This window comes from Canis aureus, chromosome 22, assembly GCF_053574225.1.
Source record: "Canis aureus isolate CA01 chromosome 22, VMU_Caureus_v.1.0, whole genome shotgun sequence".
Classification (NCBI taxonomy): Eukaryota; Metazoa; Chordata; class Mammalia; order Carnivora; family Canidae; genus Canis; species Canis aureus.
In genome coordinates this window covers 5,673,234-5,697,872 of record NC_135632.1, presented here as the reverse complement: position 1 = coordinate 5,697,872, position 24,639 = coordinate 5,673,234, and the positions used below count along the sequence as shown (strand labels likewise).

The following is a 24,639-nucleotide window of genomic DNA, read 5'->3' as shown; positions in this document are numbered from 1 at the left end:
TCCCTGCCCAGTAGGGAGTCTGCTTTTCCCTCTCCCTCTGCCCTTCCCCTCTGCTCGTTCTCTCCTTCTCTCTCAAATAAATAAATAAAATTTTAAAATAAAAATTTAAAAAGTGCTCTTTATTAAACTACAATGTTCAAAAATTAACCAGGTGCTTATTTTGAAGCTCACATAGTTTATCCAAACATACATTCTCCTTTGTTACAATCACAAACTTGTGCCCATTTCAAAAGCTAATGAGAAAAATCCTTAAATTCACAGTTGAATAGTTTATAACTTCAGAAATTAAAGTCTTGATGAGTTGATCTCTTGAGTGACCGTTATCGGTCTCATATAGGTTTTTAGGACTACCAGGGGAACATTTTGACTTTTTTGGAAAGATTACTTTTAATGTAAAGCTGTAGAAAAATTACTGGAGAAAAATGAACTTAATCTGAATTGATACTGCACTGAACTTCCTCCATTCCCTTAAAATACATAGTATGTATATTACAATGATGTCTTTGAAATCTGTGTTCAAGTTAACCTCTAAACAGCCTCTTTGGCATCAAAGGTATTTATGGTACAGACTCTGGTTAGTTGGGCAGCTCACTGACAGTAAATGTCAGTGCCATCAACAAAAACAAACCACGGCAACATAACACTATAAGAAATGTGTTAGAATGGCATCTTCTGTAGTGGATGTGGCCAATACAGAATGATGATTAAGGGCCAAGCTTACATTGTTGATGATTGACATGCGTTGTCACTGGGTTTTGCTATTTGCATTATTTTTAGTACTTTTAACAGATACAGTGCTAAATTGGGCAACTGTTGTTGCTATTAGCTTGAGACCTTAAGGAAAGAAAGAAAAATAACAACATAGATTAACAGCCTGTTCTTTTAGGAACCCTACCCTGTATGAAGTTGGCCCTCTAGCTTGCTCAAGCCGGACACATCACCAGTGAGATCAATGGTATTGTTGCCAGTCTACAGAAAGTTACGGCCACTCAGAGAATTTAACTCCCATAGGATCACACAACAAGTAAATAACAAAGCTGCTATTCTGTTCTTTGGACCAAGCTGTGTCGGATAAAATGTACAAATTACATGGCCATAGGTTGAACGGCATGGAGCAATCAAAATGGAACAGAAACTACTTTATATTTACATTTTAGCATTAATCCTAGCAGCCCAATTTAGTGTATCTTGAAGCAAAATCTCAGGATGATTTAGGATATAGTTCCTCTATATAGATTTGCATATGCGAGCGCTAGATAGTGACCAGATTTCTGTTCTTAGGTTTTTAGAATGTGTTGTCACTGGATAGATACTGGGATGCCAAACACATTGAATCTCTACACAAATCTTGTTTCTTCCCTGATGCAACTTCTAAACCTTCTGTTACCTCTTCTCCTTTTATCGGGTGTTCGGTTACTGGCCTCAGAATGAAAGCATCAGTTAGTACAACTCAGAAGCAAAGTTTGGTATTAGAGTTAGTGCTCATTCTATTATTCTCCTTGTGTCCAGAGTAGAGTTAGAGTGGAATTCATCTTTAAGGATTTTTTAGGAGGTGTCCATTGATTTTGCAAGCGCGTATTGAGGGGTGGTCCTGGGAACTCAAAGGTGGGATGAACTTCGAGAGATACCAGCGGCGTGTTCACCTTACCTCTTAAAGAAGGTGCATTGCTGGTGATTTGCCCCAGGGTTTTCAGGCAGTCCTCTAGAAGAGGATGTTTATTCTAACTTTTTCTTGACCTTTTTATTTGTCAAACCACAATTATTCAGCAGCATAGTCAGCACTAAACACGTTTTGAACTCCCTGGGAAGCTGAGTTTATCTAACATCAATTGCAGAGGCTACTCTAGTTTTTTTGTCCCCCCCCACACACACACACATATCAATGAAAAATTTACATGTATTTGCAGAATTGTGTTTTATAGTCTTTTTTTTTTTTTGCTATTTCAGAATAATCTGGAATACTTTTGAAATGTAGATCCCTGGGCCCCCCAGATCTGTCACCACAAACTGTATGGAAGAGGCCTGCTCGTCTGCCAACTTTTTCACTAAATATCCTTAGGAACGTAGCTTTTTGAAGGTGCAGTTTCAGTGCGATCACATCAAGCCGTGCATAGAAAGGTAGCATATGTAAGAAATGTAGTAGAATGGCATCTTTCCTGAATGAGTGCGGTAAATACCAAACAGAGACCAAAGGTCTGAGCTTCATATTAAAAGGTTTGACAGGATCTGACACAGAATCTATAGAAGGCGCCTGTGATTTGTCTCCATTATTTCAATCTGAGCTGCGTTCACGTTCACGGGGAGGAGGGCCTGGGTGGTTTGTGTTAAGGGAGGCAGTCGCGTGAATAGCTCAGGAAGATCAGTGTTGGTGTTGGCCAGGCCTAGTTCAGGGCCCGGAGCTGTCTCTGTGCGATTGTTGGAGCTAGAGAAGCTGATCTGGGTGTATTGACAGTACCTGGATTCTCAGGGGGGTAAGCCTTGCTTCTCTTCACTTAAACAGATCCAGTGTTAGTAAGAGATACGATGTGGAGATACTGAGATCCAGAATTTCTCTTAGAGCCAAGTTGTTCTTTGTCCTGAGAAAGGCGGTTTTCTCTAAGACATCTCAACTGGATAGTCCTGAAATCAGACCATGTGGTTTATCCTTGAGCTTATTTATGTTGGCCAGCCGCGCTCTGTGGTTTCTCTTGTGACTCCTAGTGTTGTTTTTCTGTAAAAGTTATTTTTCATCCAGACGCTTTCAAGCTAATAACATGCTCATGACCTCCCCAGATAGCAAGCAGGGTTTCATTCGGAGTAAGTCATAGATAGATAAGTGGTACTTTGTGAGCATATCAATAGGCATCACTAAGGATACTATAAAAGTTCCCCTCATGCCAATACTTTGTTTTTCTTTTGTTGGATATACGATCAAAGTGGTGGTGGGGGTTGGCAGTAGCAGCTCCTGACCTTTACCTTGCTCACAGAATGACACTCAGTGCCAGGGGCATGACGTAAACATTATCTTCTCTGATCTTCGTGATAAACATATGGTGTAGCTTACATAGCAATTTTGAAATGGATAAAAGGCCTGAGACTTAAAGAAGTGAGTTTTTTAATGCAGCTCATGATGCTGATGGGAGACCTAGGCCTCTACCCCAGGCCTTGAAGCCTGTCAGTTCCTTGATATCGGTGACTGTCTTTTGCCACCTTCTGACTTGAAGTATTAGAAGTGATGCTCTATTACATAAAGCTTGCTAAAATGAAAGAAAGGCGCTAGCCTATGACATTATCCCTTTGCAGAAACTTATTCCTAAAAACCTGAAACAAAACAAGCCAGAAATAGATCTTTCAAGTTAGGATTGTGACAAGATTTTTTTTTTTTTTTTTTTTTTTTTTTTTTAATCACGAACATAAGCATGCTGAGTCAGTTTACAGTATAAGGTCAAATTATGGCAAATGGATTTTTCTTAGAAAAATCAAAGAAAGCTCAGGAAGGTGGTTGATGGCTTCAATGGAATCTTCCTTTGACCCTCCCAAACAGTTCTGATTAGATGTATTGGGGAAAGAAGTTGTCAAGGTAATAACTGATGAGACCTGTTACTGTACAGACTTGAGAACATAGTGAAATAATATGGAAACAGTGGGATGATGATAGTATTGAAATAATATGAAATAAATCCCTAATACAATATTTCATATTACAGACTTTAATATATATTTTCGATGAAAAGAACCATCCCAAAAGAAAGGGTATATTCACATTTCTTATTTTATGCTAACTTACTTTGTTTCTCCATGTTACACTAAAAATCTTTTGGAGGGTAAATATGTCTATTTCCTATTTTATAGCTGTTGGGTCATATCCTCCAAGTTCATTTCCTTTGAACTCTGTACAAGTAAAAATAGGTGCTACAACTTCGTGATTCTCTTGGGTTCAGTAAAGTTAACCAGAAGATTTGGAAGGAGCTAGTATCCTTTATTTCATAGTCTTTATTTTAATATTACCCTGCCTGTTGGTAGATTTTTAAACTTGGCCCTAGGAATATTAGTGCTACTATAAAAACAAGGGAACTTCTTTAAGCTTTTAAGACTTTTTCAAATGTCTTAATACCTCATTTTGATAATGCATTTGGGTGAAATCATTACTTAATTCTAAATGTATTATAAATGGATATGGATAAGGCCGTGCATTAGAAACCCATGGTAGATCCAAGGGGTAGGTTTGCAGTGCACTTCTTTTTGAGGATTTGCTGGTCTAATCTTTTTTAAATGGTATTCTCTGCTTTGTTTTTTTTTTTTTTTTTTTTTTAGGGTCGTTGCTCCAGGGAGAACTGCAAATATCTTCATCCACCCCCACACTTAAAAACGCAATTGGAGATAAATGGGCGCAATAACTTGATTCAGCAGAAGAACATGGCCATGTTGGCCCAGCAAATGCAACTAGCCAATGCCATGATGCCCGGTGCCCCATTACAACCCGTGGTAAGCACATACTCGTTCTTCATTCCTTACGTTTGTAATTCCAAGTGCTCAGTTTCAGCGTGAAAGTAATGATTGCACTGGATTAAATGAACATAGGTAACAGTATCAGGTATCTAGCATTTTCTAGCAAAATTACCAAGCAAGCTCGGAAAGGTTTTCACACTGTGAAGTTACTCATCTTCTTGCTAAATCATGTGGAAATTTATATGAGGGCGTGTGTTCCCCCTAAAATTCTCTTCACATTAAATCCTACGATTTGCAGGCGTTAAAACTCGTCAACAGAGTCCATATGCATTTTCAGACTCCCTTTAATGGTAATAATTAAAATTGCAAAATTTGGCATAGAGCATCTTTAATTTTGAGAAAAATGTTCCCTTTCCTCTTTTCTTGAAGAGAATCCGTTTGCATCACTTCCCTGATTGAAAAGGAGCCTTTTTATTCTTTCAAACTCAACCTGAAATTACTCTGCAGTTACAGATGCTACCAAAATTCTGACAGTGGCGAATCAATATCATGCCCTTGGACATCTCCTTAAAAGATCACTAACTAATCAGGAGGGGCAAAAACTCTCAGGGTTTTTAAGCAAAGAGCTAAATAATTTAAATCGTAGGTAGTCATACTGACCTAATGTTTACCGAGCACTGTGTATGAGTAACTTTTGATTCTGAGCTTGCTTGCTTGCTTGCTTGCTTGCTTGCTTATTTATTTATTTATTTATTTATTTATTTATTTATTTATTTATTTATGCTTTGGGGGAGTGTGTATGATAAATGACTTCAATAACCTTTACATTTGTTCATAAAATTGAAAGACGATATCATAAGCAATTTTAGATTACAAAATGTGTTCCGATGTTAATTGTGATACTATAATTCTGTATTTAAATGCATGTTAAAATTTGCAGTGATCAGAATATATCTGGCAGTTATTTATGTCACTAACTTATATGCAATATTGTGGGGTTATGGGAATGGGAAGACCCACAGTTTTCTTATACGCTAACTGTAGCATGTGTGCTAACTGATTTTTTTTTTCCTGATACATTTTAACCCCTGAACTCAATGTAATTGTTATTCTCTCTTAGAACTTAATGCACCAATCATTCCAAAAAAGAGGGGGGGATTGCATTTCGAGGTGGGAGGGATCTCCATATCACATCGGCAGTGATACCAATTGTCAGTACTGTACAGTTGAGGTGAGAGAATGTTATAATTCTGTGTCTGTTTTAACCTGATCTATATTTTTTTAACCGTTATCGGGGGCTCAGTTAAAAATATGATATCTTGCATTTATTTTCGTGGCATCTGCTAATATTATATCTGCATTGGGATAGCGTGAAGATTTCCATTTGGGTAAAAAAAAAAAAAAAAAAAAAAAAAGTTTATAATCATTCTCCGTAGCATAAGATCTAGGACATGAGGTCTCTTACAGCTGGCCTTGTCACACAGTTTCGGAGATCTGATAAATCTTTGGGGTGGCTACTCCGTTAGCTGGTATAAGGATCTCTCCTTGATGTGAGATACTTTGTTCCACTTAAACATTTAAGGCCGGGCTCTATCTGCCTTCTCAGTGACTGGCAGGTGGAATTCCCACGCTGCCAAAAACAGTGCTGGTCACGGCTTTGAGCTCCTCACTGCAAAGTCTCGGCGCATCTCCTGAGCTAGTCCTTGAGCTTTACTCAAGGCCATGCCAGGCTCATCGTATGGGTGACCCTGGGACGGGCTGTCAACAATGTTTATGCTCATGCCTATAAAAACACAGTAACACATATGTGGTGCTTTCGAAGTCATGAAATCACAATTTCTGAAACCATCAGACAAATCACATTTTCTGGTGCTTTTGTGGGAAAATTCGCTGCTTTGACAAAAACATTTATTTTTATTAGTTGTGAGCACATTCAGGCTTTATGCTAATTTCCCCTGGTATGACTAGATTTGAATGCAGAATTACCCTTCTGCTACAGGCATCCTGAGATCATAGTCTAAAAATACCCTCTGTTCAGGGTGACGTTTTTGTAATAAGTATAGAAGTCATTTTAATTATTCAATTTTCAAGCATTTGGGGCTTTAATGACTGTAGAGAAGGCTTTAATCCAGGAAATTTGCCTTCAAAACCCCACCTGAGACTTCTCAGTCCTTTGTGTAGTCAGCCCTGCTGATGAGGGTAATGATACAGAGATTCAGAAATAAATGAGATGGTCATAACCAGCTGCTTACTGCAACTTGAATGCTGGGTCAACGGATAGGGGTTGTAACCGGGCTAGCAGCAGCCAGGTAACTCGTACAGATGTTAGTGTTTGAAGACAGAGCGCACATGTGGATCCAACCCAGGTGGTGGTTCTGGCAAAGGAGACGATGCTGTGAGCGGATCCATCATTCAGGAGTAGTTAGGAGTATCTGGGCAGTCTCAGGGTTTGTAGTCAAGGTGGCGAAGCATCTGAGTTCTTTAGGGCTAACCAGCGTGGCCCCTAAACCATAGGTGAAGGAGCACGAAGAGAAGACGTAGCAGAGAAACTCTAATCAAATCGAGAAGCATCTCCATCATGCCTGGCATATAGCGATATCAAAAATTGCTTGATGAGTGAATGAATGAAATAAGGAGTTTCCTGAACACGAGGAAGACAGGCAAAGGTTTGTGGTGGTTTACCTGGCCCTGTGATTCCCAAGGAATCCTCTGCAAGAATCAGAGTACAAGCCCCAGTGTAGAGACTGCGGCACAGAATGGGGCACACAGTTGGTTCTATATGAGCACGCTCTGAGCAGAGGCAGCCGGGGGCTTGCTGAGGGTCGTGCTGCGACCAGGCAGGAGCTACGATACCACTCAGTTGGGTTTGCATCCTCTCAAAAATTGGGAGAGGCTGGGTCTCTAAAGTTAAGGTCTTCAGAAGATGACACCGTGCTAACTTGGGGAATGCAGGGGTTTATAGGAGAGTTAACTGTTTTCGTGGACTTTATTCTGTTGTTATGAAATACACCACGCCAGGAACCAGAAAGAGGGCTTCCACTTTGGTGGCAAAGGGCATTTATTGCGCTCTCTACTTTTTGTATCATAAATCCCCACAACCGCCCTATAAAGCTGATGTTATTATCTCACCTTTAGAGATAAAGACAGCAGGGGTTCAGAAAGGTTAACTGATTTGCCCAAGGTACATAGCTAGTGCATAGCAGGTCCTGGATTTTAACCCAAGTGGTTCAGGTTCTGGCATCCATGCTGCAGAAATACTAATTAGAGACATGCCACCAACCAGCTCTGGGTCCTTGGTTGATCCATTTAAAATCTCTGACCTTCATTACCATGTAGTGAAAAGTTTCAAGTATATTATCTGCAGGTTCCTAACAATCTCATCATTATTTCCGTTTCATAAGAAAATAAGTAGTTGAAAGGAAGTAATTGAATTTACCTGTGTGTCTGCTCCCTAAAACTTGCAAAATAAATTATTTTAAAAAACTGGCATTAGTTCTATCATCATTTCTAAGCCCCTAATAAAAGTGGAAAAAGATCATATTTCTCTTTATTATATGATTTTTGAAGAGAAATGGAGGACCTATAATATTTGATTATCCAAATTTTTAAAATTGAATTTTTGGATTTTTTTTTTTAAAGCGCTACTTTAAAAAAAAAATCATTACATTTTTACGCACTATCTGGTGCAAAGATAATCCAACAAGAAAACTAAACAACCTAACCAAATATAGACCATCTCTTGTGGCTCACAACTTGGAAGCAGCTGGTGTATTTCTTTGAGCCATCCCAGAAAGATGTCTTCAGCAATTCTGTTGATTCCAGGCTTTTGTCTTTGTCCTTGAAGAGCTCTGCATAAGCCATGGTTGTGAAGAGCTGTATCTGGGGCTTTGCACTTCCGTGCACTCCTCGCCTTTCCCCGTGCTCCCAAGCCTTAGCTTGGGCCATCCGTAATTTCTGGTGGCAGCTGCCCTCAGGGTCCACACACCTGACTGCCTCGGGGTGCATGACTCAAGTTGAATTCCTGTGCCTTTCGTGGGTTTGAAGTAGCCTAGGGACCAAGAAATTCAAAGTTATTGGACTTGGCTCACAAGTCGCGGGGGCTTAAAGCTGTTCGTGTCGCCTCACCTTGGCAGCATGGTGTCCCCATGTCGTGGATGTTGGCGGTTGAGCGCTGAAAGCTCTCAAGTCATCATCTGTCACATTTCCAGGAACACCTAAAATTCTTAAGCTGCTTTTTAGTGCTTTACTCTCCAGTTTTTCCCAAGTAGTGATTGGGATAAGGCCACCTCATGACAAAGCGTTTGTGGTGAAATGTTCCCACGGCCATCATCCTGAGTCCTGCTCCGTCCACCTGCCCTTCTAGGGCCTGTTTCAGGCAAGGAGCCTGCGCATCCTCAAGCAGCTGGAGGACAGGCCCGCATCTTAGGGGCCAGACCATATGGGTTGATAACCTTATTCCTTGGTGGGCTGGGAGTGAGTCTTCTCTGTTTGTCACTCCCATTAAACCAGATTGAAGGATAAGGTAAAATTAAAAATAAGGCTAGGTGGTCATTGTGATTTGCCCAGGCAGCAGGTCAGTCTGGAAGCTGACTTTAAAACAGTATTTCTAAAAAAAATAAAAAATAAAAAAATAAAACAGTATTTCTAAAAAAAAAGTAAAAAAAATAAAATAAAATAAAACAGTATTTCTTATTTTATTCCAGTCATATGCTTGCCTTCTTGGGGGGGAGGGTAGACATTGTAATATGAATTTGTTGAGGACTCCCATTAGCTTTTGGCTGTTTAATATTCAAAGTCATTGTTTACAGGGACTTTAGTAGCTCTTGTACAGGGTTGTGCGTACCCAGAAACAGGGTTTCATATGCTTTGATGATGTGCTGTCAAGTAAAAAAAAAAAAAAAAAAAAAGGCAGCTCTATTTTTTACCACTTACAAGTTCAGCCTTTACACACACACACACAGGTAACATCTAGAAAAATCTGACCAAATTTATATTCCAGCGATCTCAGCAAATACTAATCAGATATTATTTATGATATGTACTTCATCCATTTCTTAAAAAAAAAAATCACAAACATTGTATGCCAGACACTGTTTCACATAAGGTATTAAAATAAGTTAGGGCCCCTCTGATAGTTGCAACATTACAGCATGGTAATGCCACATTACTGAAACCGAGAGAGAGGTCAGTGTAAACGGGGATCCCTGGGTGGCTCAGCGGTTTGGCGTCTGCCTTTGGCCTCAGAGCGCGATCCTGGAGTCCTGGGATCGAGTCCCTGGATCGAGTCCCGCGTCGGGCTCCTGGCATGAAGCCTGTGTCTCTGCCTCTCTCTCTATGTCTATCATGAATAAATAAATAAAATCTTAAAAAAGAAAGAAAACCCGCAAAACAAAAATAAAGGAAATTACAGTTTTCAAACAAGAATACTAGACAAATTAATGATTACATTTTCAGGCGGAGAGGCCATAACATTAAATCTCTCTCTTTTTTTTTTTAAACTGTTCACATATCTATACAAGAAACTACTTAATGCATTTGCTAGTTGGTTTGTGTGCTGGAGGAAAGCAGCACATCGGCTAAGGCAGTCAGGAGGCTGCGTAGACGCCTGCAGCAGGTGGGGTGCAGGATGAAGGATGCGCCAGGCCGTGCCTGCCGTCTGGTTTGCGTAGGAGAGGGGGGGGTAAGTGAACACGTGGGGTGATCAACCCCAATTTCGAGCGCTGAGGAGTTCTATGGCAACGGAGGGTAGGAAACACCTCTTCAGAGTTTGGAGATGGGGGCGGATCAGGGGAAACTTGGATGAGCAAGAGTCGTGATTCTTGAAGCGTGGTTAGAAATGCAGCAGAGGGCTGGGCGGGAGCAGCGTGCAGTGGAGACGGCGCACCGTGCTCAGAAGAAGAGCCACGAGGGCACGTGTTTCCCTGGGGACCTCACACAGGCCCAGAAGCCTGGCCCTGTTTCTGTGTTTAAGGAGTAAAAGACCACATAATGTATGGAATTGGAATCACCCAGGAGGTTTCTAAATAGTACTGCCGACCCTGTGATGGGTGGGGAGTGCCAGGGCATTCGGGGGGCTGAGGTTCTCCGGAGGATTCCACGGCCAGCTGCCCTGAGAACCCCTGGTCTTGGAACCACCTGGAGCCAGACACACCTGTGCCCAGATCCTAACTCTTTCATGCACTTATTTTTGATTATGGACACGGGATCTCAGTGGGCCCTTTTCTTTGTCTGCAAAATGGAAGGGATTAATAAAAACCACCTGACGAGACTGCAATTCATTCATTCACTCATTCATTCATTCGCTTATTCAGTATCTATTTATTGAGTACTTACTATATGCTGGGCATCCTCCAGCTAGATCCCAGGGATTCAGCAGCGCACTATACTGATGATCCACACACACCCCCAACTCAAAACAGAAACAATGGAGTTTTTGCCTTTGTTTGCCCACAGAGTTTATATTTTCCTGTTCCAAGAACTAAATACCATAGCATAGGTAAAGCGCTTAGCACAATGCCCGGCACACAATAAACAGAAGGAATTCTGGTAATAACCATGGTTGCACACCTTTAACTAGGGTCATCATGTGAAATTGAAGAACATTTTAATTTATAATAGAGCCTGATTGCTTTAACGGAATCAAAATGCCTCATTTAAAACAGACAAGTGGTTATCCCATAAATGCACCAGTGTTGGTAAGATCGCACTGGGTTTTGCTCTGCGGAAGGTGTTCACTGGCAAAAGGCGATCGTAAGCCAACCTGCCTTATGCCTTCCAAGAAGAGAATTATCTGTAAATCGTTCTACAGGATGTGGTCGGTACCGACTACACCGATGGCATCGTTGTATGTTATCCTGTAGATACTTCGGAGAAAATAGGATGCACTTGCTAATACCATAGCATTAACGTCCTACCTTGCCGTTCTGCTGAACCCTGGGCAGGATGGCTTTCTGGAATGGACTCAGCAGCCCAGCCGTCCAAGCACCTCACTAATCCGATTAGGGCACTGATGGGGCCATGCAGTGACCCACCTCCAGGAAGGTGCTCTTTGCAGAAGGAATGTAGCAAATTTCACAGAAACTCAAAATAAAGGAAGGAATGTTGTACTTTTGGGGGGTGGGCAGGTTTTGGAATCAAGTTTCAAAGTTCAGAGCTGTTATGATCACTCAAATAGCTCTACTTCTCTGGAGAGGGAGCAGTTTGAGAGAATGCTTGCTGAAGAGTTGGATGTTTCAGATTTTCAAAGCTGCTAGATTTTACCTGGGGACAGGGCCCTAAAATTCTTCAGATTTAAATTTGCTCTGCTGCCTTAAGTCAGAAAATCAATTCACGCGACAAGCCTACAGAAGCAATCCAGCAGGAAAACTGTTGCCAGTTAGTAAGATCAATATTTTTTATTTAGTAGGAGTCTTCCTTTATCTGTGATATGCAACTGCTACATTATATGCATCATAGATTCCAAGTTGATTTTATTCAATGAGATTTAACACAGCTGCATTTTATTGGTCACTGGTCTTATTTTCTTAAAATAAATGCTTTTCTTAAAAAAAAAAAAAAGGGAGAGAGAGAGAGAGAGGTCAGCCCTTGTCCTGGCAATGCCTCGGCAGCCAGTCGACAGTGGAGCAGCATAAAATCGGCTGCTATTTAAATAACTCGATGGACAGAGATTGCTCTGGGCCTTAGATTTGGACTGATTATTGATCATACCCGGAGCACCCAGGTAGTCTCCGTGTTGTCAGTGTTTTGGGCAGGGATGAGGGGTGAGGGTCCGAGGTATAGCTTTAGGCCACTTCCTCAGGCAGGAGCCCTCAGCCTGGCAGGACAGCTCACCATGGTATTCAGACCGACACGTTTGGAGACATAATTATGACTTGAAAATGCCAGTGGAAGGTATGGTGCATTGTGTCTTCTCCCACGTGAATCAAATTATGTGTGAAATGGTCTATTTTGCATGGTCTTCTTATTCTTAGTAAGAATGTATGCACTAGCTGCAGTGATTTTGTCTTGAAACAATTTGTGAAGTCAGAAGACGAGTGCATCCCTGAAGACAGGGATTTTCAACCTAAACACTATTGACATTTGGGGCTAGGCCCATTCTTTGTTGTAAGGGGCTGTCCTGGGTGTTGCAGGCCACTTAGCAGCATCCCTGGCCTCTCTATGCATTAGATGCAAGAGCACCCCCAAGCTGTGACAGTCAAAAATGTCTCCAGACATTGCCACACGTGCCCTACCTACTTGAGAACAAGAATACTTGAATTCCGTTTTACTCTTCTAAATACAGGACAAGGCAGGGCCATACTAAATAAGAACACATTTTATTTTTTTTAAAGCTATTTCTTTTGAGCTCTTAAGAATTGCGGTTACATCTTAATTGCATAAAACTTTATTCTAAAACTCTCTTGAATACTGTGTCAGCTTAGGGTTCGTCCAACTTCTTATTTCTGTAAGAGAGAAGAATTAGCTACAACACTGATGTTCCCTTCAGTCTAAAAAGGTTTCTGTGATTCTGTTCCTTATCACAGGGTAATAAAGAAAATTGATTGTTAAAAAGTCCTTTAAAGAACAGGATTCATTTTGCCCAGGACTTTGTGGGTTTTGGAGACAAACACTATTATTGCACAAAATCTTAGGCTTCAAGAATTGAATGAAACCCTATTGAATGATGGAAGTTAAAAATATACCACCCATAAGGTGGCAGATTGTTGTGCTACGTTATGCTTTAAAAAAAATGGGAAAAGCAAATTGCCAAAGTAGCTTTCAGGTAAATAATTTAGTTCTACTCAGGAACAAATACATTTCCCGTTACACAAATCTTCGTGTCCCAGGTAGGAACCATCCTCCTATATCCATGAAAGCATTTCTGGCAGAAATTCGATCTTGTGACTTTTTTTTCGGTGCCACCACGTGTATTTCCTTGCAAAAGCATGTAGCATGTGTTTCGAAGTTTTCTGCTTCAGGCTTCACATTTGGGGTGGTTTCTCCCTAGTAAGGTAAATTTTTTGTTAAGTATTTCACGAGGGTGTGATAAGCTGGTGCGATATTGATAGTTTCTTTAGGAAAACGCACAAGTGAATATGCCAAACGCTTTACCTTATGTGTTCAAAAGAAATTGTGTCATCATCGTCTTTTCACATATCCCCTGAGATTTATTCACAGTTTATATTGACTGCGAAACTCTGTTGCCCACTGGGAGTTCTGCTTTATTTATTCCAGATAATAGGACACTTGCAACCCATTAACAGTTGTAAACAGATCTTTCAAGTTCATCTGACATAGCAATTATAAAATGTGTTTCTCAGATAAGTTTCCAGGATTAAATCAGGACAAAAATGGAGATTAGATGACCACAAGCAATGACTGCATTGAATAAGTGATCTGTTATTCAAAAAGAAATTATAAGCATTATAGACACCGGGTTTCAAAATCCCAGCAGCTAATTGAACGAGTAAATCACCTATTATAGTTTAGAAACACATTGACTTGATGAATACTTATTTAAGAAACATTCTTAGCCTGAGTGAGATTAAATAAACAGAATTAAATGAAAGAAGGGAGGGAGGGACGGAAGGAAGAATGGATGATGGATGGATGGATGGAGGGTAGATATATAATGTGGGATATCAAATACAAGCCAAGACTTGTATATTAAACTTTTGCTTTTTATTTTTTTTTTCCAGCCAATGTTTTCAGTTGCACCAAGCTTAGCCACCAATGCATCAGCAGCCTTTAATCCCTACCTGGGACCTGTGTCCCCAAGCCTGGTTCCAGCAGAGATCTTGCCGACCGCACCAATGTTGGTCACAGGGAATCCCGGGGTCCCTGTACCTGCAGCTGCTGCAGCTGCCGCACAGAAGTTAATGCGGACAGACAGACTTGAGGTAGGAATGATGAGCCGGTTTCTCTATGGACTCCATTCTGAGTTTCAAAGTGTGCTGTTGGTTCATTTCTTCCACGGCCATAAAGGCCAAAAAGAAATTTGAAGTAGAGATTTGGGTTGACTATTTGGAGCCTTTTGCTCCAAAAGGAGGAGGTATGGAGGTATGCTGTATTTGACAAATGGAACGTTGATAAAAGCCACAGCAGCCGGATAGTGTAGCAGGGATTAGGGACCCAGACCTTGGGGCCCAGCTGCCCCTTAACTTGGTTTTATTTTTAAATTTCTTTTTTTTATTTATTTATGATAGTCACACAGAGAGAGAGAGAGAGAGAGAGAGAGAGAGAGAGAGAGGCAGAGACACAGGCAGAGGGAGAAGCAGGCTCCATGCACCGGGAGCCCGACGTGGGATTCGATCCCAGGTCTCCAGGATCGCGCCCTGGGCCAAAGGCAGGCGCCAAACCACTGCGCCACCCAGGGATCCCATTTGGTTTTATCTTTGGTTCCTCATCCTCAAAATGGACATAATAATGGCCCTTTCCTCAAAGCGTTAGACCGACGTCTGGCACACAGCAAATGCTCCCTGGATGTGCGTTGTTCGTGTTGCTTCTTTTGAGAACAAATTCTATTCCTCCCCTGACACTTGTTCTCACAACAGTTTGCTCAGTTACAGTGCATCAGGCATTTTAAAATTTATTATTGCAAATTTCCTCACAGGCCTCACAATATTTGGGTTGGAATAGCAAGGCAGCTCCGCTGGTGAAGTGTGCTCCGATGAAAGTTTTTCAGTTGGAAACTGCATCGGGCTCTAGAGTCAAGGATGATCAGATGGATGTGCTTTGCTATTGCAGCATGAAAAAGAAGCGAAAGATCTCATTCTGGTATCAAAGTGGTTGCTCCGAATTTCAGCGTGGCTGTAAATTAATGGATTCGGTAAACTGTAGATTGAAGAAAAACACGGCAACGTTACTGTCCGTGGAAGCTCTAAAACCAGGCATTCGTGTCCAACTGAGGAGCAAAATGACTCTTTGTTCTTTCCCCTCGGTTAGGATGAGGCAACAGTTAGGGCTGAGAAGTTTGGGGTGTTGGTAACGACTGAGAAAAAGGCAAAATAAGGCTGTTGTGTGATGAACATAATTGACACTAATGATTTATCAGTTGCGCAGGAATTTACTGAGCAAGCACCGCTTTCTTGTTTATAGGGCTTCACTACATGCATTGCAGAGGATCCCAGAGTTCAGCGCAACTAGAACTGCCACCACCTTTTCTGATGGCAGTAACAGTCGTTGGTGTTTATTGGGTATTGACTTTCTAGCAAACTCGGCCTCAACCCATCTCATGCAGCACATAGTCAGTCTTCAAGACAATCTTCTGAGGAAGACACTGTCATTCACTCCATCTCCCAGGACAATAGATTTAGGGGCAGAGTTGTGGCAAAACTTACTTGAGGTCGTAGGAAGGATGTTCCAGTCTGGTATGAACTTAGGACTCCGTTTTGAAACCCTATATAACTCATTCCCACACAGGTGACAGTTCAGAGAGGAAGCAAGAATTTCTGGCTTCTGGTAAATTCTTTAGGGTTTCTGTTTGTTTGCTTGTTTAGCTTGAGCTCTTACCTTCCTGAACATTTTGGGAAAAGCTGCTAATGAAGAGAGCACCATGCGGAGAACTCAGAAAGGACTTTGAGACCTAGTTGCACGCTCCCCGTGGACCAAGGACTGCTGTGTGCTAGAGATGCACTTCGACTTGTGGGTGGTTTGTCATCGTGCGGTTGCACTTGCTCATTAGCAAGCTAGTGCTGTTTGCAGATAAATTATGAGGAAGTTTAGGAGATTGTAAATATTTAAAAATTGCTGGATGCTTCATATGTGACTCACCTTCCCCCTGCCCCGATCTTTTGGAAGCACACCCTGGGTTCATAATGCATGATTGTTGACTGAAGGGGACCCAACAGGCAACCTGGGATGAACTTTGATGAATTAGTTATTAAACAGGAGACGATATTTAGGAAGCTTACAACTCTCTATTGAAATCTCTTACGAGGCTGAGCTGTGTGGTCAGAACTCTTAGAAACGAAGCTTCCCACAGTTTGAGGTAGTCTGTAATTGGTTATATTTTGTATAATGGTTAATTAAAATTAGAGTACTTTTGTCATTGGTTTGGGGTTTCTGTCTTTTTTCTTTTCTTTCTTTTCTCTTTCTCTCTCTCTCTCTCTCTCTCTCTTCTGCGAGGAGCTCCTCTGTGTATTTTGTCCGTCGTCTTCTGCTGTGCTCACAAGTGGCTACTGCTGTATGACTGTCATTTCCTCTTAACCCGAATTCCTCTTATCTAACTGCTTGCTGGTGGGAGGGCAGCTTCCTATCTCATTCTGGCTAACAGGATCTGCTCTAGTGTCACAGTGAGAATCTGCTAGCATATTGCAGTGGGAAGCTCAGGGGCCCGTCTTTCTGCTCGGCCCTGAGATCTGAGACACTCCTATCTTCAGGTTCTTTCCTCTGCTGCTGATCGCACAGCATACTGGGACTTAAACGGTGTGGCAAGAAGTGCACACGCTTATTTGCCAGTTGGTCACATGTCGAGTTATTTGGGTTTAAATCTCTACTTTGTCCTCATGGGACTCAGAAGTACATGTTTGAATTCTGAGTTCCTTTTAAGGTGAAAAAAGTTTAAATTTGTTTAAATATTGGCCAACTGTTCTTGCCGCCTCTTTCTCTCTTTTTGCTGCACATTGTTAGGCCATAAGGAAATTAAAAATCCCATAGATTATCAGCCTTCTGGTTCTTCTGTTCGGAAGAACTGATGACTTATTTATAGCACCTGATGTGAGGCTACCAAAAATGTTGAACAACAGGAACCCAAGAATTAGTGTTAGTGTTTTTGCTAATTAGGCGAGTAGCCTTGGGTCAAGTTTCTCATCTCTTCTGAGCTTCATTTTCCACATATATGAAATTAGAGGATTGAACGAGATAATCTGTAAGATTGCCTCCAATTAGAACATTCTATGGAACATTTAGGTTGTCTCTTTGCTTTTTATGCCAGCTTATAAGTTATTGGAAATTTTATTTATAACATTTTAAATAAGTATATTTAAATATATTGTATTAATTGTAATATATAAATATACATTTTATTAAATATATAAATGTAAAATACACGCATAAACTTTGTATCAGTATCTCTATTATCCATTCTTCATTTGATACCTTTTGGGAGACTTTGTGGCTGCATACCTTCTATACTGTAAAATTCAGTCTTTATGGTAGTCTTTAAAAAGGAGCAAACCTCTTACATATTGGTCACTGAAATGAGGCTTTTAAAACTCCATTTCGGGACTTTGGCATACCTTTTCATAATTTCCAAGCAGCAGTTTATTTTCAGGGGTTATTTTAAAAAATTGTTAAAATCTATAGATACTGGAAAGGACTAAGGTTTTTCAATCATGTCTTTATAACAAAGAGTTGGTGATAGTTACACAATAATTTTTTTATGGTACAAAAGGACCCATGAATGCATTCATTTTCTCATCCAACAATATCCAAAGGAGACCTCGTGAACATCTTTCAAGTGAAAAATAAAGTGAGGAATATCTTTGAAACCATTTGACTGCTGTCTTACCCATAACAAGAAAAGGTCCGCACAGGATAGTGCCAAGCTCATAAATGATACCCAATAACTTGTTCAATGAACGAACAAGTGAGACAGTCAACCAGTTAATTAATTAATCACAAAAAGACACATGCCTTTATTCAGAGTTTAGTGCCATCCAACAGAGAGGATAGAACATGATGAATTTTTAACATTTGTTAACATTCTCCTTGGGAACGTGTTTACATTTTGAGCATTCCAACTACAAAATATGGTGTCTCATTCATGCCCTTGGTCCTAGGCAGTGGTTTTCAAGTTTTAATGTGATTAGACTCACTTGGGACGATTGCTAAAAATGCAGGGCCACATCGCCCTAGACTGATGCAGTAGGTTTTCAGTGGGGCTTGGGAGCTTTTCCACAAATCGGCCCGGTGATTCGAAATGCAAATAGTCTATCAAATATTTACTCCACAGGATGCCAGCACCTGCTATTTAAGTCTGGACTTTTCATCATTTACCTTATATATATAGTTATTTGTGACTCAGAATTAAAAACCCATCTCCTCTGATACAACTTTAACATTCAACATTTTGTTAGAACACAGTGCACATTATGAAATATTTCAAGTAAACTGATGGTTATTAAGGTCATTTTATACCGCATAAAGGCATTAATCAAACTAAAAACTAACCAGTGACTGTGCATTTCAGATGCTGTAGAAGATATTAGATTGCAGTTTGGTTAACTGCATCATTTTTATATCATCAGTCTATTTGAGAAAAACATAGGATGTATTTCAGGAAAGGTGGGCACACCACATGGCTTCTGATATTTTTCAGTTGGAGTTGTTTTATTTTTTTATTTTTATTTTTTTGGTTTGTTTTAAAATTATTCTTGTGCTGAAAGTTTTATTCTACTGATGTAATCATGACATGAGTACCTAATTTAGGCCATTGGTTGCTGAGTGCTTCCAGCACTTACTGACACAGAAGAGTCTAGTGACTTTTCGTACAGGCATTAGACAATATGATTCCAATTGACTACATACAAAAAAGAGTATTTAAACCTAAATGAGGGTTCAAGTAGTAGTGGAAGGCATGCCTTGCTTGGGATTTTTAGAGAAGTTTAATGGATTTGTCATGATCTATTGCATATAAAAGACATTTGATTCAAAATAAGATTAGAAAAGCAGATGCTTGTAATGAAAGGGATTTATTGATAGGATTATTTTAATTTTGTATTTTTGTAGAGGGTGTTTAGCTACCGCTTGAATGATATTTTAATTTCTTTAGAAAATTACTAAGAAATATGAGTTTTGCACACACAGGTCTGTGTCGTTTATTTTTTTAATCTGTCATGAGGCTTTAGACTGGCTTCTTATAAGTAGTCATATCCCCTTTAAAACCTCTTGTCTGTCAGTGACTATTCTCTGTGATTAGTCTGAGTTTTGTTTGGGAGAGGAAAGAGTTGTAAGTTGTCTAAAATACAATAATTACTAAGCTTAGCCACCCATTTTTGCTGTTCTCCCACTACTTTCTGCATTCAACTTAAAGCTAAAATTTCTCTAACTTCATTTATCTAGAAAAAGTAATAAAAATAACTGTAGATTTCAGCATTTTGGCCTATTGGTGAGTTCGTTTCAGAGTTGGGTGTGTTTTCCTATCCTGTTGGTTTACACAGTGATTCATAGGAATGAATAAGTGAAGACCTGGATGTAGATTTAATGAAAAGTGTTCTGGGTTTTTTGTTTTGTTTTTTGTTTTGTTTTGTTTTTGTTTTTTAGTTGACCATTCCTATATATTCAGATATCGTTTTTTTTTTTTTTAATTACATGAGGTGAAGTGATAAATTCTAAGCTATGTTATCTATGGTAATGAGCAGTTCTGCCTTTTAGATTTCAAAGACAGCTCCCGTTTGATCTTCCCAGAAATCCTCTGAGGTAGCTGACACGGGTGTCTGAAGTTCAGGTGGACTAAATTCGTACAAGTATTAGGTAACAGATTAAAACTAGATATGACATCATCAGACATATATCTTGGGAATTTAATTATATAATCAACTAAGATCATTACTAATAATCACCAGAATTTTAAAATGTGGAGATTATAATCAATTTTGAGTTGAAAATACAGATTATTTCTGGGCATTAGCTTGTATACGCATGACTGCTACTGCTGTGGATACCTTGATAATATCATTGATTTTCCAGTATTCCTTTTTTGAAATTTCATATAGCTCAAGCTTAATGGAAAATAAAGTCTTTGGTACTTATTGTTGAACAACAGGTGCATATCTGGATTTATATACATATATGTCTATATGTATATATAAAAAGCTCCTTAAATATTTATTGAATATATAATATCATATATATATAATAAGCTCCTTAATATTTGTCATGAAGGTTTAAAATGACTTCCCAAAATATTCAAATAGTCCCTGTTCTTATTATAATAAGTTGTCTGTTCCTGCTTTTGGAAATTATTCTCCAAAAATTACTGAGTTAGATATGGGGAGCACAAAACATATTACTTCAAAGAGATCTCTCCTTAGCAAACATGCAAATGACTGTCCAGATTTGAATAAGTTCATACATTGACCTGATGTCTTGAGAATCCCATGCCTTAACTTGCAAAACATTGCTGAATTTAATACTTATAAAACCTATTACTTTGTGACCATTTTGAAATATGCTTGTCACATTCATTAAAAAAAAAAAACCCACCCTAGTTGTCAAATAGAAGAACTGTTTATTTTAACCAGATTTTTATTGTGTGTTTTCAGCTATCTATGCGTTATTTTACTCAATATTCATGGTTCCATAGCTAGTAAGTGTAGGAACTAGAAAGAACTCACAATTTCTGATTCTGAACTCTATTATCATTCCAATATACCACTACCATTGAATTAACAAAGAAAGGTTTACATAGAATAATTCACATTTCTTTGGGAAGTTTTTCTAAGTACTTTTTTCATCTAGTTTTTTAAAGTTTATAATTATTGCATAGATGATCCTGGAAATGGAATTTGGCATTTATAAATGTTTTCAATGAGTATCTTCTTTGAAATGATTTTTTTTTAAATATAAAAGCAGCCCCTTATCTACTTTGTATGAAAACTCTAAAACTTACCTGATGTACAAAACAAATCCTGCCTTAATGTTTATAGAGTGAAAGACTCAACAGACATTTTCTTGACTGAAACACATTATGTGTCTAGCTAAATAGATGGAATTATTTTAATCTATTTGAAAACCACTTACTGAACTATAAAAAGTACTTATATTTGTTGACCCACTAATGCCATTTCTGCAGACTTAACCTTAGAAAATGATTTTTAAATGTCTATAGTCGTGAATATATTCTTTGCAATATGAGAATATTGAAAATAATCTAGATGGTCTCTGAATGGATGGAATTTGATGCAGCCATCACAAAATGATCACTCTGGACCCTGTTTAGTAAAACAAAAATATGGTTGCACACATCATTGAACAAAACAGGTCACCAAGTAGTAGCTCTACCATAATTACAACTATTTGAAAAATGTGTGCCTGCAGAAGAGTGGCTGAGAAGAGAAAAAAGAACCACAATGTTGTTAGGATTTTAAACCTTTTGTGTTTTAAATTCTCTTATCCTGATTTGAATTATGAGATTAAATTTGTTGAAGTTTTGTCACCCACTTATATCATTTGCTAATATAATACTACATCTAAGAGATTTCTTTCGAGGCTCAGCATAGTCCACAAAGTTTTCCTGAGTTCATCAAAGAAACCAGGCCAAACCAAAGTCAGTCGTCAAGGAATAGATCCTATTTTATCGGTGGTCATCATTAGACAAAGATGTGTCTTAAAAGTGTGGGGAAATTTGTTCTGTACAGGTAGGTACCAATGATCCAGATGCACATCTGGCGCATGGCATACTTCTCTAGCCCCTCTGGCATTTAGCTCCCAATGGTACAGGTTTTCATAGGAGATTTCCTTTTTTTTTTTTTTTTTTTTCAAAAGCAGAAATAATGGGAGAATGGCTATTTCAGTATACTTACTCTGTTCCATATGTCGTGTTGGGAGAACTTAAAGCTAGGAATAAATAAGACAGTAAAAAAATGTGTCTCATTCCAAAGCAATTGACTAAATCCTTTGAACCTTCAAAAAGGCTGGTTTTAGGACAGATTCTAAGTGGATTCCTAGTTACCAATTCCCCTTAAATGTATTTAGAATTCTCCTAAACTGCATCTTGCAAGAGAGGAAAGAGTAGAAAATGATAATATAAATCAATCTTTAACCTATTATGAACCACACACTCACATGTATGAAGCAGAGAGGATGACAAGATAAATTAGAATGACCAGGTGTGTGCAATCTGAACCTCAGCTTATATCCCTGAAAATATAAAGAATGTTGGGACAGAGAAAAAGTCAAAAAGCCCGGCACTCGGGTTGTATTTTAGGAGAATGACGCTCAAATGTCTGGCACCAGACACTTGCAGAATTGTTTTTGGAAAATAACAAATCTTAGGTTTTAATAGTTATTAAAGAGCTCACACACAGGCTGCCTTCAGATCTTTCTTGTCAGTGTGGCAAAGAGTAAGATAAATGGAAAGATAGGGTATCAGTTTATCTGTTGCCAGTTTCTTTGTGAGCATGTTCAAGAAAGCAAGAAGTACCAGAGAACCAACCCCAGGAGTCTGCGTTCACATATAGTTTCCTATTACGTGAGACTGCACTGACACAGCTTGGCTTAAACAGAAAAACAGCCGTTTTGTTCATACGATAAGAATAAATTTAGCATAAATGTAATATACATACGTGAGAAGTTTTTGTGTTCATTTAAGTGTGTCTCTCTTCCTGGTTGTTTTGTTGAGCCTAATCCAGTGAAGTGTTGGTTAGGGATTGAGGATTTGTGGTGTAGAAAGCTCTGCACCTGCTTCCAGCGCTCAACCAGAGTAGAGGACAGTAGTTCAGGGGTAACAGCTTGTGCTTCTCAATTTTTTTTTTTAAAGATTTTATTTATCCATGCATGAGAGACACAGAGAAAGAGGCAGAGACACAGGCAGAGGGAGAAGCAGGCTCCCTGCGAGATTCGATCCCAGGACCCTAGGATCACGCCCTGAGCCAAAGGTAGATGCTCAACCCCTGAGCCCCACCGGGTGCCCTGCTTTTCAAATTATAAATTCCTGGTGACCCTTGTTTTCTTCGATTTGAGAAGACAGATGCAACGAGGAAAAACAAAACTTATAGGGTCTTCGGCAACTTCCTAAGTCCTCTTTGTATTCTTAGTATCTCTCAGGGTGTCTGTCCCATGATATTTATTTAGCAATTTTTTTAAAAATTAAAATGAACGAGGTGGTGAATGAAGTTGGTTCATTGCTGTGCATATACAAAGCTTCAGCCAGCTTGGGGTTTAAAAAAATAGCACAAGGTGTCATTTATGATGACATAAATGTCAAGAGGGACTTTAAGAGGGAGCGTGATGCAAATGATAGCGGTCTTCTTAAAAGGAAGCACTTCGCTCAGTAATGGGATATGGATATAAGGGGGGGAAAGTACCTAGACTCGATTGTGATCATCTCATGTACACAAATCCGAGAAAACCTGTGCTTTTAAAATCATAACCGGGTCGCCTTTCCTCTTTCCTGCTGCTCCAAAAGAAAACCCTCGGGGTCTGTATTTTCTCAGTTAGTGCAAGGTAAAGACTGTCTCCTTGGAGCGCAGTGGGAGCTTGAAGCTACTAAGGGGACGTTCTGGGTTGTAGACGGCCCTCTTGTGGCAAAAAGGTCAAACTAGCTCCAGCGCAGACCGTGCCGGCAACCTCCTGAAGTGAGCAACCATCCTGGCAAACTTTAATAATAAAGAGTCAGAATTGAGCAGACCCATGAGCAGCGATCCATTTCACCCTTTCCCGGGGGGGGGCCCCCCATCCAGCATTAACCGATCGCAAACAAATAGTAACGAAAACCCATCTTTTCCCATCTGCTCTGTGTAACCACCGGGGGGAATCGCTAATGATCAGAAGGTCAGAAGGGTAGTTCTTTTTCCTTTTTTTTTTTTTTTTTTTTTTTGGTTAAAAAGCTATCAGAGGGACGCCTGCGTGGCTCAGCAGTTGAGCATCTGCCTTCGGCCCAGGGCATGACCCCGGGATCCCAGGATCGAGTCCCACGTCGGGCTACCTACAGGGAGCCTGCTTCTCCCTCTGCCTGGGTCTCTGCCTCTCTCTCTGTCTCTCATAAATAAATAAATAAAATCTTAAAAAAGAAAAGCTATCAGACTTAACTTTTTTTTTTATGCTTTTACTTGTAAGTCGTTTCAGATGAGCACAGAAGTTGCAAGAACAGAACCATGAGTTCCTGCCTCCCCTTCCCCCAGTTGTCCTAAACAAGACCCCCTCTCACCACCACGTGGTCACTTGCAAAATAGAATTAGGATGGTTTTCTGCTGTGGGCCAGGCCGCAGACCTCAGGTTTCTCCAGTTGCTCTACCAACATCCTGCCTCCGACCCCGGGGTCGCTGGATCGGTGGTGCTGTCTCATTGTCCCTTGGCTCTCGTGACCTTGACACTTGGGGAGGGTACTGATGAGTTATTTCGCAAAAACATTCCCCCCCTTCAGCTTGTCTGATGTTCTCTGGTGAGTGACTTCTGCTCATGCAGCGTCAGCAATGATGCAACGAAGCGGTGTGCGGGCCCTTCTTTCCGCAGCGCGTCCCACCGGTGGGCACGCGATGCCATCCTGTCGTCTTCCTGGCACGACTCATT

The 24,639-nt window shown here is 39.9% G+C and overlaps 1 protein-coding gene across 29 annotated transcripts in view; it reads left to right on the top strand.

Annotated features, from left to right (window-relative positions):
* The window catches only part of MBNL1 (muscleblind like splicing regulator 1), a 279,557-nt gene that overhangs the window by 233,731 nt on the left and 21,187 nt on the right, over positions 1-24,639 (top strand). For 25 of the 29 annotated variants that reach the window (XM_077864652.1, XM_077864674.1, XM_077864670.1 and 22 more), the window contains 3 exons: positions 4,294-4,464; positions 5,549-5,659; positions 14,106-14,306. In XM_077864652.1, coding sequence (XP_077720778.1) covers positions 4,294-4,464; positions 5,549-5,659; positions 14,106-14,306 — 483 coding nt within the window. The remainder of the gene's footprint in view (positions 1-4,293; positions 4,465-5,548; positions 5,660-14,105; positions 14,307-24,639) is intronic. The other 4 variants (XM_077864665.1, XM_077864661.1, XM_077864671.1 and 1 more) reach the window with 1 other exon arrangement.